Raw genomic sequence first — 15,390 nt, 5'->3', positions numbered from 1 at the left:
CTAGGTCTTGAACCCAAAGAACAATTTGCACAGATATTCATCCAAGATACATCACAGCCTCCACCTCAACAGATGCTCTTTCAAATGTTTCATGACTCTTCTCAACAGTCAGTCTCCATTTAAGGGGAAGAGGATGATGCTGCCAGAGATGGCTCTGCTGGCATGAAGGGTGGCCTAAAATTTCTATTTAAAAGCTGGACCAAAATATGTTTGGCTTCTGTTGTCTATTTAAATTTTCAAGTTAAGACGAAGAAAAATTACTCTCCATCCTGAATGGGCCTTGGGTGCCTCACTCATAGACTAGAGAGTGGCAAATGGTTAAGAGAGTCAAGAGAAGGGAGAGAAATTAGGTACAATGACTGAGGTATTAGGTACAGAATGTGAAGCCAGATATAAAAAACTAGGAGTTATAAGAAAACCTTTGAGCAGGGGGAAAGATCCCCATATTCGACCTCCTAACCGGAGGATCCTGATTAAGATAAGCATTCTGTTTGTCACCTGTCACCACGTCACTCACCTCTACTCAGCACCCCTCCCCCGCCTTAGGCTCTTCCACCTCCTGACCCCTTTCCAGCGGACTCTCCTCATCTCAGAACACATTCCACCTAAGGGCCTTCTATCTCTCACCAGCCTATCTTCCCCTCAGCGCCCACCTCAGTACCCCCTAATTTCAATGCGTCGCCTCGGTGCCCCTACCTCAGAGTCCTCTCCCTGACCTCAGCATCTCTCTCCGCTCTAGAGACGCCCCAGTCTCCATCAGACTCCCTCTCCTCAGCACACTCCCTCCACCTCAGCGCAATCCTTCAACCCGCACACCACCCTCAGAGGCTCCTTTCGCTGCTCCTGGGAGCGTCTCCTCCCTTTGGCCCTCCCGCCGCCCCGCCCCTCGTTCTCTGCCCCGCCCCCGCCCGCCGCACCGCCCACGGTGAGCCCGCCCACTTAGTCCTTGCCCCACCCACACCCCACGAGCTCCGGAAAATCTTTTGGCGCCAAACCTCTCCGTCAGCGACGCGCGGGCCGGCGGTCTCCGTGTTCTGGTTCCGAGTCAGAATCCCTGAAGACTGGAAGAGCCGGTCGGGAGGCGGAAGGGATTCACTTGGAAAACCTTGGACAGATTGTGGGTACGAGTGGGGTTTGTGGCAAAAAGGAAAGGCAGGTGAAAATCTGAGGGGAAGGTCGAGGGTTCCTTTCCTTGGTAATGCCTGATGGTCGTTTGTGCGTCCTGCCCCCGCCCCTCCCCCGCCCCCAGAAGGCATCTCAGTGATCTCTAGGGAGTTCCAGTATCCTTATTTTTAAACCAAGTCAGACTTAAGTCTCGAAGAAGCCTTCTCGGCCTCCTTATGAGGGAGTCAGGTGTAAGGAAAACAACCGGTGGCTGTGAGACCAGGCCTCCTGTTGCGGGTCGCCTTAGGCCACGGTGCCTGGGAGCCCTACTTTAGATCCAACTGTTCACTGTTAATTGCTACTTGAAAAAGATGGAGAACAATCTTTTCCTTTATCTAGGAGAAAAGAAAGGACAGTCAATGTGCAATTTGGGGTAATCAAATATATGATTAGCTATCAGACCGAGGGACCATCTTCCAGAAGATTCCATTTACACGGTCTCCTTGTTTGCCTCGAATACTCGGCTGTTCAGCGGTACTAGGTGATAGCGACCATATCTCTACTTTAGTACTTTGTTCCCCTTCTGCTGGGCCCCAACCCCTGACTTTGGTATTCAGTGAGGAGATGGAATAGACCAAGGAAACTGATTACTTGGACTACATTTTTCCGGTGGACACCGTTATGCCATGGAGATTCCTGAGATCTTAGAACAATTACTACAGTGTTAAAGATTCTGCTGATTGGCCCTAATATTTTATCATATTATAATATTGGGTAGCCACCATAATTTTAAATCTTAAAAAAAAAATCATGAAACTAGTAAGTAATATAAAATAAAATACATCTAATGTTTTATGAAACAAAAATATATATCTTACAAGAAAGCCCATTCATAATTTACAAGCAGGGAAATATTCCTCATACATGAGAAAAATAGTATCTATTCATTGAAGATATGTTACGTTCTAGGTGCTAGTGAAGAACAGGAAGACTGATTTAGATTCTTGGAGTGCTGTTAACATAAACATGAAAGTTTAAATAACAGTATAGAATTCTAATATTCTAAATTTTAATATTCTACTTTTAAATAACATTTCAAGACAGCAAAAAAGATATCAGTCATGATTAATTGTGCTATAGGAAATCAAAAAATGATACAAAGTGGCCAAGTTTTGAGGGAAAGAAAAGAAACTAAGTCCCCCCACTGCCACATACCCACACTGACAAAAGAATGCCACATGCCTCCCAGAAAGAAAGTAGGCCAGCCCAGTCATTCCAAACTAAATGTTTTTCTAGTTGTCCTTCTGGTCCTTGGTAACTGAAATGAAATCAAGAAGGCCTATAAGCAAAGGATTTTGTATTGTATGATCTATGACTACTTTTTAATATTTCTTATTTTCCAGAATTGATTATTTTTCTGCTGCTCACCTTTCAATATGAAGGAGGATCAAGTTGTAATGGAAGAACCAGGATTCCAAGATGAAGAAGTATGACTAGAATGTTGAAAGATAGGCAGACATTCAGTCATTCTACAAAAATGAAGTTCCTTCTTTGTTAACTACTATGTTTAGAAACTGAGATTAGAAATAAAACATAGCTCTGGACAGAGGCAATATTACAAATATGTAACAACTTGTTTGGCAAAGGGTGCTAAGATTAGCTACTTAGCAGCTGGCATAAAAGTATTTTAATAATTTAACAACTGGAATGGCCATACTGGTATCTATGCATCCTGGCACTGAATAGCAGAGAAAGGATTTCAAGGTCTGGTGGGGAAGTATATTGAGAATTCATATTTTAAAATAGATTAAATGTTGGTCCACTCTTTTGGGATAAGGTCTTAAAAATTTGGAGAGGCCATGACAAAAGTAAGGCCAGCCCTTTCAATGTTGGCACTTCTAAGTATGGAAAAATGTGTTTGAAAAAGAATTATTGATCCTACCTCAGTCTGTCTAGAGAAGTGGAATTTGAGGCATTTTGGAGTGACTCATAATACTGAATTAACTCGTTAAAATATGTGAAACAGTTGGATATGAAGAATCAACACTCCATTTTTTTTTTGTTCCATCTCCTTTAGGAATCTTTGTTTCAAGACATTGACCTGTTACAAAAACATGGGATTGTAAGTATTTTTTCCAATGCTGTGTGAAATTGTCCAATTCAGAGTTTTTCAGCCTTGACTCTAATGGCATTTGGGACTGGGCAATTCTTTGTCGGGGGCTGTCCTGTGCATTGTAGGGTGTTTAGCAACATCCCTGGCTCCTAACCACTCACTATATGCCAGTAACACCTCTCTAGTTGTGACAACCAAAATTTTCTCCAGATATTGTCAAGTGTCCCCTGGGGGCAGAATTGCCCCCAGTTGAAAACCATTGGTCCAGCTGGAGGCATTCAGAGCTACCTACTGTTTTCATCAATAGAAAATCCATCTTGTGTCATGTGATTAGAGTAAATGATGTTGACAGAAATCTACACTTTAACAAACTAGATGAATTTCAATAACAATCATCTGATAGTAAAACTTCTCTGATGTTACCTTTTGAAACCTTTACATTTAATCTCTTTCAGTTGGATTTAGAAAATTGGAGCAAGAGAAAATCCTAGTCCTTTGGTGATGTAGTTATTTGCATTTTCCAAGGATAAAGAAAAAAAATCTTTAAAAAATTTAAGAGAACATATTGGTAATGAAGTTCTATAGAAGGAAGAAGCTGAACTTGAGGGGGTGAATGTGTGATAAATTTGTTAGCTTTTCTACCAGCAGACTTTTCTTTTGAATTTCTTGTTACATTGCCATGGTCTCACTAACATTCTTGGGAAATCAGGGCACAGCCAGAACATTTGGCAGCATGCTGGGTATGTTCTACTCAGATATTTCCAGAACATTTGGCTACATGGTGGGTGGGTTCCACCTGGCTGCTTGTATAAAATTGGCATCATGATGGAAGTAGATGGACACAAAAGCACATGACATAGTATGGGAGCCTTTCAGGCTGGCATTTTCTCAATCTGCTGCACTCATTCTTTTACTTACAGAATGTAGCTGACATTAAGAAACTGAAGTCAGTAGGCATCTGTACCATCAAAGGGATACAGATGACAACAAGAAGAGCCCTATGCAATGTCAAAGGGCTCTCAGAAGCAAAAGTGGACAAGATTAAAGAGGCAGCTAACAAACTTATTGTAAGCAAAATCCATTCTTTTTTTTTTTAGCTTAGAAGGGCCCTGTGAATCTCTGTAGCCTTTCTCATTATGTACACTAGAAACTATTGTGAGAACTCTGAGTTTCTGTAGATTACAATGTATTATATGCCCCATGTTAACGCTTTATCACTTCAGTTTCAAAGAAGTTAATTTCTAAAAGAATGAGACCGGGGTTAAGAGACCTGGAACACTATGAAGATGATTATTTTTATCAAAACTTTTCTTTCTGTCTCCATTTATATTATTTTTTCCCTTTCTGTTTCTCTGCCTTTCCTTCTCCTTTTAATATTTTTTAACTTCCTCCTTCTTATTTTGTCTTGCCTCCTCAAACATTATATCTATGGCTGTTATGACGCGCTTGGCACCAAAGAAGTTGCTCTCTCCTGGTATAGGCATTTGAAAGGAGAGCATTGCATTAGAAAAAGACCAGCAGTGTTTGGGTCTACATGTGAGCAGTTAAGATAGATGTGAAGAAGAGTGTTCACTGAAGCACCTGACCTTAAAGCTAAGTGAAACCCATAGCTTGTAGCTGAGCCCACAGACTATGAGAGGCCTATGCAGCTGACAGGCTCCAAGCAAAAATACGTGCCTTTGACCCAAGCTTTTGAGTAGAGCTTTTGGGGGCCACTAGAGATACCAGCTCTGGAAATGAATGTGCAGAAAGTAGTCACCAAGTCTCCCTTTTTATAGAAGAGCAGGCCTCCCCAGTTCTACATGTGTATGTGGTGGTCTCACTCCCATTGAGTCCCAGATGCTCTCTTCACTGACAGCCATCTGGTTTCCTTCCCCAGAGGCAGTCAAAGCATGAGAGTGATGCACATTGCAGTGTGGTCCTGAACTTGGAGAGGACCCAACTGAACTGCTCTGAACACCCAGCTCAGTTGCTCTACCTTCTACAGGTGGTATACCCACAAGTCAAATCCAAAACTACCAGAGTGTCTAAGGAAGCCCTCGCGCAGTACCCAGGGTTTGGGAAACTGCTAACTTCATAGCTCCTAGGCATTAGTCTTCTTTTCTTTGGAAAGTAATACCAAAGAAAAGAACTTCTCTCCTCATGCACCCACTCCTGCATAAGAGTAAGAGAATAAGAGTCTTATTCTTTCTTAACTAGAGCTGTTTGTAAAGAAAGAGATTGAGACATAGGGATAGAGAAAGAGAGACAGAGAGAGAAAGTGAGAGAGAGACAGGACGTTGATTTCATAGTACGGTGGTATATATTAGAATCACCTGGAGGGGTTAATAAAGAACACAGAGGCCCAGGCTCATTGAAGTAGAATTGGGCATGGGCTTTTCCCTCCTCAGATTATCTAAAGTTTGAGAACCAGTCTCATACTTTAAAACAACAAAGAGGGAAATACATTAGATGACATCAGGGCCTATTTTCACTAGTTATAACACTGCATCAACTGTAGCTCATTAATTCATCAAATATGTAGTATATCTAATGTGAAAATATCATCTCATGAATAATGAAAACTAGAATTTCTGTGCTCCTTGCAACCTCTAGAGCTGAGGGAAAATGATGCTCTTGAATGAAATCAACTGAATCACTTAGTAATGTACCATTCTGCTTTATGCCACAAATATATCTCATTTAATCTTTACAGCTACCCTGTGAGAGAGACACTATTATTATCCTCATTTGACCCAAAGACGAAGCTGAAGTACAGCAAGATTAAGTAGTTTACCCAACATCACACAGCAACTAAGTATTAGAGACATATTTTGAACGCTGGTAGGGTGGCTCCAGACCGTATGTTCTTAACCATGATCTTGTGCAGCCTTCAAACACAGATTAACTGTGGCTTATATCAAATGATGACCCTGATAATCAAGCATATAGTTTTTGGCAGCATTTGAAATTAAAATCATCATTTTATACCCTTTTTGAACCTTTCCTTTTGTCTTTCTGTAGGAACCAGGATTCTTGACTGCATTTGAGTATAGTGAGAAGAGGAAGATGGTTTTCCATATCACCACTGGGAGCCAGGAATTTGAGTGTGTATCTCATATTTCTTATAACCACTAAGCACAGTCTTTGGAATACTATATTTCTTTTCCTCTATCTGGTTGTTATTTTGACCGTAAATAGTAGAAATGGCTGCTTCTTTTGAAGAAGTTTTTTTTTTCCTCAAAAGTCAACCAAAGCAAATAAATTCCAGACTGCTTGTAAAAGTGGAATTAAATTTCTTACAAGAAATTCAGACCCAAAATATAAGCAGTACTAGGCAGTACTAGATTCCGTTTTTTTTGATTTGCGTATCTTCAGTCATTTATATGCATAGCTATATAAATACATGGATATAGAAATATGTACATTTTATATTCCCAAAATGAGATCATGTAGTAAAATTCATGATATTTTTAAAAGCCTTTTTTTATTCATCTTTTTTTGGGAGGGGAAGTAATGAGTTTTACTTATTTATTTATTTTTTGGAGGAGGTACCGGGGATTGAACCCAGGGCCTTATGCATGCTAAGTATGTGCTCTACAACTTGAGCTATACCTTCCCCCCTAGATTTATGATATTTTCATTAAACAATATATAATGGCCCATATCATACAGTTAAAACTTTACTTCTTTTAGCTACAGCATAATGTTTTAGTTATACATGTATGTACAGTATATTCCTTTTCATATTCTTTTTCATTACAGGCTATTACAAGGTACTGAATATAGTTCCTTGTGCTATACAGTAGGACCTTGTTGTTTATCTTTTTATATGTAGTAGTTAGTATCTGCAAATCTTGAACTCCCAATTTATCCCTTTTTACCCACTTCCCTCTTGGTAATCGTAAGTTTGTTTTCTATGTCTGTGAGTCTTTTTCTATTTTGTAAATAAGTTCATTTGTGTCATTTTTTTTCAGATTCCACATATAAGTGATATCATATGGTACTTTTCTTTCTCTTTCTGGCTTACTTCACTTAGAATGACAATCTCCAGTTCCATCCATGTTGCTGCAAATGGCATTATTTTATTATTTTCTATGGCTGAGTAATATTCCATTGCATATATATATATATATATATATATATATACACACACACACACACATACACCACACCTTTATCCACTCATCTGTTAATTGACATTTAAGTTGCTTCGATGTCTTGGCTATTGCAAATAGTGCTGCTATGAACATTGGAGTGCATGTATCTTTTAAATTAGAGTTTCCTTCAGATATATGCCTAGGAGTGGGATTGCTGGGTCATATGGTAAGTCTATTTTCAATTTTTTAAGGAATCTCCATATTGTTTTCCATAATAGCTGCACCAAACTATATTCCTACCAACAGTGTAGGAGAGTTCCCTTTTTTCCACATCCTCTCCAGCATTTATTGTTTGTGGACTTTTTAATGATGGACATTCTGACTGGTGTGAGATGATACCTTATTGTAGTTTTGATATGCATTTCTCTGATAACTAGCGATACTGAGCATTTTTTCATGTGCTTGTTGACCATTTGTATGTCTTCACTGAAGAAATGCTTGTTTAGGTCTTCTGCCCATTTTTGGATTGGATTGTTTTTTGTTATTGAGTTGTATGAGCTGTTTGTATACTCTGGAAATTAAGCCCTTGTCAGTCGCATCATTTGCAAGTATTTTCTCCCATTCCATAGGTTGTCTTTTCGTTGTATTTATGGTTTCCTTTGCTATGCAGAAGCATATAAGTTTAATTAGATCCCATTTGTTTATTTTTGCTTTTATTTCTGTTGCCTCAGTAGACTGCCCTATTGAGAATATTGCTATGATTTATATCAGAGAATGTTTTGCCTATGTTTTCTTCTAGGAGGCTTATGGTGTCTTGTCTTATGTTTAAGTCTTTAAGCCATTTTGAGTTTATTTTTGTGTATGGTGTGAGGGAGTCTTCCAATTTCATTGATTTACATGTGAATGTCCAGCTTTCCCAAACCCACTTGTCAAAGAAACTGTCTTTTCTCCATTGTATATTCTTGCCTCTGTTGAAGATTAATTGACCGCAGGTGTGTGGGTTTATTTCTGGGCTCTCTATTCTGACCCATTGATCCATATGTCTGTAAAACCAAACTTCTGGTCTTTGGTCCAGATCTGCTCCTCCTAATTTCTCATCTCAGATCTTTTTCCTGATCCTCAGATCTGAAACCTTAGTGTCATCCTTGGCGCCTTTTTCCCCACTCTCACACCCTAACTCGAATCCATTAAGAAATCCTGTCTACTCTACCTTCAAATATGTTTAGTCAGAATAAACCACCCAGTTTCTTCAACAAATAAATTTCAAGGGATAAAGAGATGGAATCAGGGAGAAGACCTAGAGATTAAAAGAGATTTAAAAGATTTATCACTTAATCCTAATATGGGGATCTTATTTGGATCCTGATTCAAACACACTACAAAAAATAAGACACATGAGACAGAAAATTGAATGCTTACTAGATAGTTGATGTTAAGGAATTACTAATTTTTATCAATAGGCACATGAAAAAATGCTCAATATCACTAATTATCAGAGAAATGCAAATCAAAACTGCAATGAGTTATCACCTCACACCAGTCAGAATGGCCATCATTCAAAAATCCACAAATGACAAATGCTGGAGAGGCTGTGGAGAAAAGGGAACCCTCCTACATTGCTGGTGGGAATGTAGTTTGGTGCAGCCACTGTGGAAAACAGTATGGAGATTCCTCAAAAGACTAGGAATAGACCTACCATACGACCCAGGAATCCTGCTCCTCGGCATATATCCAAAAGGAACCCTACTCCAAAATGACACCTGCACCCCAATGTTCATAGCAGCAGTATTTACAATACCCAAGACATGGAAACAGCCCAGATGTCCTTCAACAGATGACCGGATAAAGAAGATGTGGTATATTTATACAATGGAATACTATTCAGCCATAAAAACCAACAACGCCATTTGCAGCAACATGGATGCTCCTGGAGAATGTCATTCTACGTGAAGTAAGCCAGAAAGAGAGAAAAATACACATGAGATTGCACATATGTGGAATCTAAAAAAAACTAAAACAAACAAACAAACAAAACAAAAATACAAAACAGAAACAGACTTATAGACATAGAATACAAACTTGTGGTTGCCAAGGGGGTGGGGGGTGGGAAGGGATAGACTGGGATTTCAAAATGTAGAATAGATAAACAAGATTATACTGTATAGCACAGGGAAATGTATACAAGATCTTAATGGTAGCTCACAGAGGAAAAAATGTGACAATGAATATACATATGTTCATGTTTAATTGAAAAATTGTGCTCTGCACTGGAATTTGGCACAACATTGTAAAATTATTATAAATTAATAAAAAATGTTAAAAAATCAATAAAAAGTCAAATTTTTAAAAAAGAAATTACTAATTTTTAAGATGTGATAATGGTAATGTGCATATATTAAAAATAAAAGTCTTTATTTTGTAGAGATACCTATTGAAATATTTAGGATGAAGTAAATGTTGCCTAGTACTGCTTAAAGTAATATGAAAAGGGAGGGAAGTGGTTGAAGGTTATATGAAAAGAGCTGACCGTAGTTGATAATTGTTGAAGCTGAGTGGTAGGTACATAATGGTTTATTATTATACTGTTTTTGTCTACGTTTGTTTATGTTTGAAATTTTCCATAATAAGAGTTTATATTTTTTTCTATTTCTTATTCTATATACAAATATATATGTGTGTGTGTGTGTGTATACACACACACATACAGAGAAAGAGAGGAAATGTGAATTCAATTATTTTTCTCTACCTTCTCCACTGTTACCTTACTGGTCTAAACCACCCATTAATATCCCTTCTGGGTTATTATAATAACTTCTAACTAACCTCTCTCCTTCAGACAATGTCCCTACCATTTATTCTTCACATAGGAGCCAAAATAATCCTTTTAAAACATAGGTCAGATCATAACACTCCTCTGCCCAAAAAACCCTAATGACTCTGCATCTCACTCAGAGCAAAAGCCATAGTCCTCTCCAATCTCACATCCACGCTCATTTTATTCTTTTATTCTTCTTCTGGTTTACTATGTACCAACCACAGTAACTTCTTTGCTATTCTTAGGACATGCCAGATACACTCCTGCCTCAGGGCCTTTGAACTTAGCATTCCCTCTGCCAGAACACTCTTTTCTCATTATGTACATGGCTTGCTGTCAAATTTTTCATGTCTTTGCTAAAATGTCTACTTCTCAGTAAGGCCTTCTCTGATCACTTTATTTGAAAAATCCCCACTTACATCCTCTGCACATCTCGTCCCCTTTCCGGATCTAATTTGTATCCATACCATTTAATAACATCTGACATACCACATATTTTACTTACTTATGTTTATTGTCTGTTCTGTCATAGAGTGTAAGCTCCACAAGTAGTGGATTTCTGTCTCTTTTGTTCACTGTTTTACTCTAAGTGCATGGAGCAATCTCTAGCATAAACTAAGTGCTCAGTAAATATTTATTGAATGACTAATTGAATGAATAAACAAATAGTGAATAAAATAAGTTGGGGAAGTGTGCTATACTATATATTTCTCTTGGAGATTCATACATTTAATAGGCACACTAATCTATTAATGGGTCTGATTTCCTGCAGTGAAATAAAACACCTCTCTAACCTACTATTGCCTAAATTTTTAAAATCACAGAACTTTTTTTCAAGTAACAGCTAAGGAAGAGTCTTTGGGAAATTCTACTCCAAGGCAAATTGATCAAAATCAGGTTGATCGAAACAACTTGATTCAAATGACAACTTGATATTCTCCAGTTACTCCACCACATCATGTTTAAGATCTATTGAACTTAGAGAAATTATTACTATCATAGTGAATTTTCTGGTGTCCCTGATGTTGGGTTTTGGGTACATAAAAGATTACTCAGGTTTTTAAAAATTAATATTTGATTTATTTAAATGTTATATTTTTCTTAAGCTGCAAGTCCATTTATAAATTTGACAAATTTTAAGGGAGCTTTTCTAATATGGTTAACTAAATTCCCTTAAACATTTTAAATTATATTTATAAACTTACTATATTTCCTCTAAGAGCTTTACTTATATAATTATTAAAATCTTCCCAATTACCTAAATGTCTTATAAATCTAATAAATTAAACTTATAAGAATAGTTAGTCTTAGGCACTCTTAAATGTTCAAATACTGTGTATAAACTTAGTTATCAACTTAGAAACTGCAGGTCTGTATCAATCAGAGGCTAATCTGTTATTGTAAAAATGTCAAATTCTCTTAAACTTTGAAAGTTCTTTAAATACCAAATATGCACAGATCATTCCCAAATTTAATATGAAAATAGTCATCTGTGGGTTTGATTTCTCTATTTTTAAGTCTTCTTAGATTTAAAAACACTATTTCTATGCCTAATTCTAAATTTTCCTGAGTTTCACAAAGGGAACAACTATGTTATCCCAAATAACTAGGGGTACCCTTTCAGTTAAATTTTGGGATCACCTTTTCAGCATGTCAACCAGATGTTTTGTCTGAGATTTTCCAGAGCTATAGCCTCTCAGGGTGATTTTTCTCAAGATGAGGAGGGACAAGGAAAGCTTTCTTTAATAGTTGGTAAGCTTACGAATCTCTAAGTACATGGACTCCACATGAGGTGATCTCTCCACTATGTCCTTTAGGTTCAGTTTATGCAGGTCAGTATCTAAGTTTTTCTTTTCCTCATCAAAGTCCTAGCCCTCACTAAATTTGTGCATAACTTCCAACGTTGCTTCAATTTACATTTAAATTTCTCTCTTAAACTATGTAAATATAAATGTATTAGATTATGCATATCTCTTAAAACATTGTCTGATCTGTGATCATGTCCTAAAAGTCATGCTAATATAAACTACAAAGATTTTTAAAGTGCTCCTACCAAATTCTAGCACAATTACCATAATTAATATTTGTTGCATTTAATAAATGAATGAAAAACTTAACTTTAGGTCTTTTCAAATCAAGAATATGTATTAAGTGCACTAAATCACTGAGTTACCAATTAAGTTTATGCTGTCAAAATCTGACAGTTATTCTTCTAACTGCTATCATTACCCATCACATCTTTGAATATTTTCTATTCTTGATGTGTTCCTCATAGAATTTGGTTTGTGTGAGATAAGCCAATCATGATGACAATCGCTGGATTCTCCTAATATTTGTTTTTCATGATTCTCAGCACATTTAAAAAAAATGGATATTCAGTTGACTTTTAGAAACTTAGTCCCAGCACAGTATGAAAATCCCAATTAATAACTGAAACCATTTATTTGAACTCTAATTCAGTTCTAAAGAATAATGGGATCTAAGGCCTGCATAGCCCATTTCCTGTTGGTAAACAGGAATAAGAATAGCATGGCTTATAAATTGTTTTGTTGATCCACCTGCCTATACACAGTATAGCCTGTGATCTAAACAGTTGGGAGGCCATTTGTTCAGCCAAGAATTCCTGTTTATGTTGGATAGATAGAGATTTATAGGTAGGTAGACAGAAGTGATACTAATGATATTGACACTTTCTCCTTTCTTGATATCTAGTTCTGTTCCTGTCACTAAAGCTTACTTTCTATTTCTAGTAAATTGCTAGGAGGTGGAATTGAAAGCATGGCAATCACAGAAGCTTTTGGAGGTAGGCATAACCTTAATATTTTGTTATGTGAGAAAATATGTATATATATACCCATATATCATTAAATAAACAACTAATAGTAAATTGTATCTATTTTGGAACTTATGATCAAGTGTCAATTATCATAATACAGGATCATTCTGGGCTGCAATTGAAATATATTCCAAGATTAACAGATGAGTCTTATTGACATTTTTCATCCTTGTGTCTCTGATTTCTATAGAAGAGAACAGAAATTTTTTCTCTCATACCTTCAAAAGGTGGTTGTATAATGAGACTAATCTTATTTCTATGAAATGCACATTTCAGGGACATAGAGAATAGATTTTCTTTTCCCTGATTATATCCCCTATTAAAAATAAAAGTTCATGCATAACTATATTACATACTATTCCTGACAATTCCAGTATTTGTAGTCCTCAGAGAACTAAAACTATTTTTTGTTTTGTTTTTAGTATTGATGTTTCTGTTGACTTGGAGAAATAAATCTGTGTTTATTTCTGTTGATTCTCAGTCTTAATGGCTTACCTCTTGTGTTTTTATTGGTATTTGTGAGCTTGTTTCTTGATTTTAATCTGTTGGAGTTTAATGGGCCTAAACTGGTGAGTGGGGAAGTTTTCCTCTGGAGAGAATTTGCTTTTGTTGGTAGCTAGGGGATACCTGAGGAACCCCTGGAGTCCCGCTTGAGGATCTCAGGTCAATGGGAGAACCCCAGGCTCTCCTTCCTATAGTGGAGCCTTAAATTTTCATTTATGTGACTATTCCCAGGGAAATTTTGGTTTAAATTAATTTTTATCTACAGGACAGTTCTGAAGAAAAAACTTTTAAAAAGTGTTCTTACTACTGGTGTTCATGTATGTAGAATCCATTCATAACACAGAGGTACTTTATGTGTGAGATTTGACAGTTGGAAAAAAAAACCATACTGTGAAGTCATATTTATTCTTTATGAAAATATCTAAAAATTAACTGTATATTTTTTTCTGTGTTTCACAGAATTTCGAACTGGAAAAACCCAACTCTCTCATACCCTCTGTGGTAAGGATATGTAACAACAATTATGACAGTAATAATAATAATCATAGCTATCACTTACTAATCCACTTTGTGCCTGGTACTTTACATAATCTCATGTAATCTGAACAAACTTGCAAGGAAACTAAAATTCAGAGAGGTTATGTTTATGTAACCAGAGCTGTGTCTTTGAATATGTGATGCTTTAGGTGATGTATGTGCTGTACTCCAAACACCTGAATGAAATAAGGAGGTAAATGGGTATATGAATGTGTTAGTGGAAGGAGGCATTCATTCATGGTCTCGATTTTTCCTGTTCCGTCTATTCTATATCCTATTTATAAGAATATCGCAGAATCTATCATCACCTAGAACCTCTTACTTTCCATAGTATAAGGTTAGACCTAAAAAAGACTTAAAATAAATGTTTCTAAAACAAAATAAGCAAAAATAACCTCCTTTTGCCCAAAGATATTACACTGCATTTCTTTGACCTAAATAGAAGGAGCATGGAAAAGTGGTTAATAAGCGGATTCTGGAATCAAAATATCAGCTCCAGCCTTGGATCTACCATTTATAGCTGTGTGACCTTGGGCAAGTAGCTTCACCTTTTCAGATTTTCCCTACCAGTAAAATAGGAATGATAGTGCCAAATTTAGGGTTGTTTTGAAAAATAAATGAAACAATGCATGTACCTAATATAAAATAAGTCCTTAGTATTAACTACTACTACCTATAAACAAAATACATTAAAAACTTTGACATGCATTAATTGAAAGTTTACTTAAATGAGTTGTATAGCAAAAGTTATATTTGTGATTATTTCTTATAGGAAGAAAGTTAGTAATATTTAAATTCTACTTCTGTTCTTTAGGAGAGCTAAATTTATGACTATCTCCTATTGTGAAAGATATTGACATTCTTTGTTGAATTACTACTATGCCAACAGAATACTTATAATTTTATAACTGGCTCATAATATAAAATATATCACACTGTTTAGAAACTAAAGGAATCATTATTCTTTGTTAGATTGGCCAAAGTTGCAAACAGCGTAAATCCCATGTTAACTTATATACTCTTTTGTACAAAGTTATTCACTTCTATTAATGTTAATTATCTTTTAATTGCTTCCTAGTGACAGCTCAACTTCCAGGAGCAGGTGGCTACTCAGGAGGAAAGATTATCTTCATTGATACAGAAAATACTTTGTATCCCTTTTATTTAAACAAGTTGCTAACATAATACTGTGGTATAGTACTGTTACTATAAAAGAGAATTTGTTTGAAATACATCATTTTTGTAATAATCCTGTAAACCAGCAATAATGAGAAAAGCCAAGGGGAAACAGTTGCTAGTCAAGTCTCAGATCACTTTTTGTTTAAAAAAATTTCACTTCTCCAATTGGGTTTGGTGTAAAATTGACAAAAGAAATACTTGAGAGGAAATTATATCTTACTTG

General features: G+C 36.5%; 1 protein-coding gene across 3 annotated transcripts in view; it reads left to right on the top strand.

Annotated features, from left to right (window-relative positions):
* Positions 1 to 1,070: 1,070 nt before the first annotated feature.
* Positions 1,071 to 15,390, top strand: part of DMC1 (DNA meiotic recombinase 1) — a 31,494-nt gene continuing 17,174 nt past the window's right edge. The window contains exons 1-8 of one of the 3 annotated variants that reach the window (XM_045520707.2): positions 1,071 to 1,121; positions 2,508 to 2,591; positions 3,182 to 3,226; positions 4,138 to 4,284; positions 6,221 to 6,303; positions 12,862 to 12,914; positions 13,911 to 13,952; positions 15,067 to 15,139. In XM_045520707.2, the coding sequence (XP_045376663.1) occupies positions 2,541 to 2,591; positions 3,182 to 3,226; positions 4,138 to 4,284; positions 6,221 to 6,303; positions 12,862 to 12,914; positions 13,911 to 13,952; positions 15,067 to 15,139 (494 nt within the window). In that variant the 5' untranslated portion in view covers positions 1,071 to 1,121; positions 2,508 to 2,540. The remainder of the gene's footprint in view (positions 1,122 to 2,507; positions 2,592 to 3,181; positions 3,227 to 4,137; positions 4,285 to 6,220; positions 6,304 to 12,861; positions 12,915 to 13,910; positions 13,953 to 15,066; positions 15,140 to 15,390) is intronic. The other 2 variants (XM_045520709.2, XM_045520711.2) reach the window with 2 other exon arrangements.

Source organism: Camelus bactrianus, chromosome 12 (assembly GCF_048773025.1).
Source record: "Camelus bactrianus isolate YW-2024 breed Bactrian camel chromosome 12, ASM4877302v1, whole genome shotgun sequence".
Taxonomy (NCBI): Eukaryota; Metazoa; Chordata; class Mammalia; order Artiodactyla; family Camelidae; genus Camelus; species Camelus bactrianus.
Note: the sequence above shows the minus strand (reverse complement) of the source record. Positions and strands in the feature narration are given on the sequence as shown.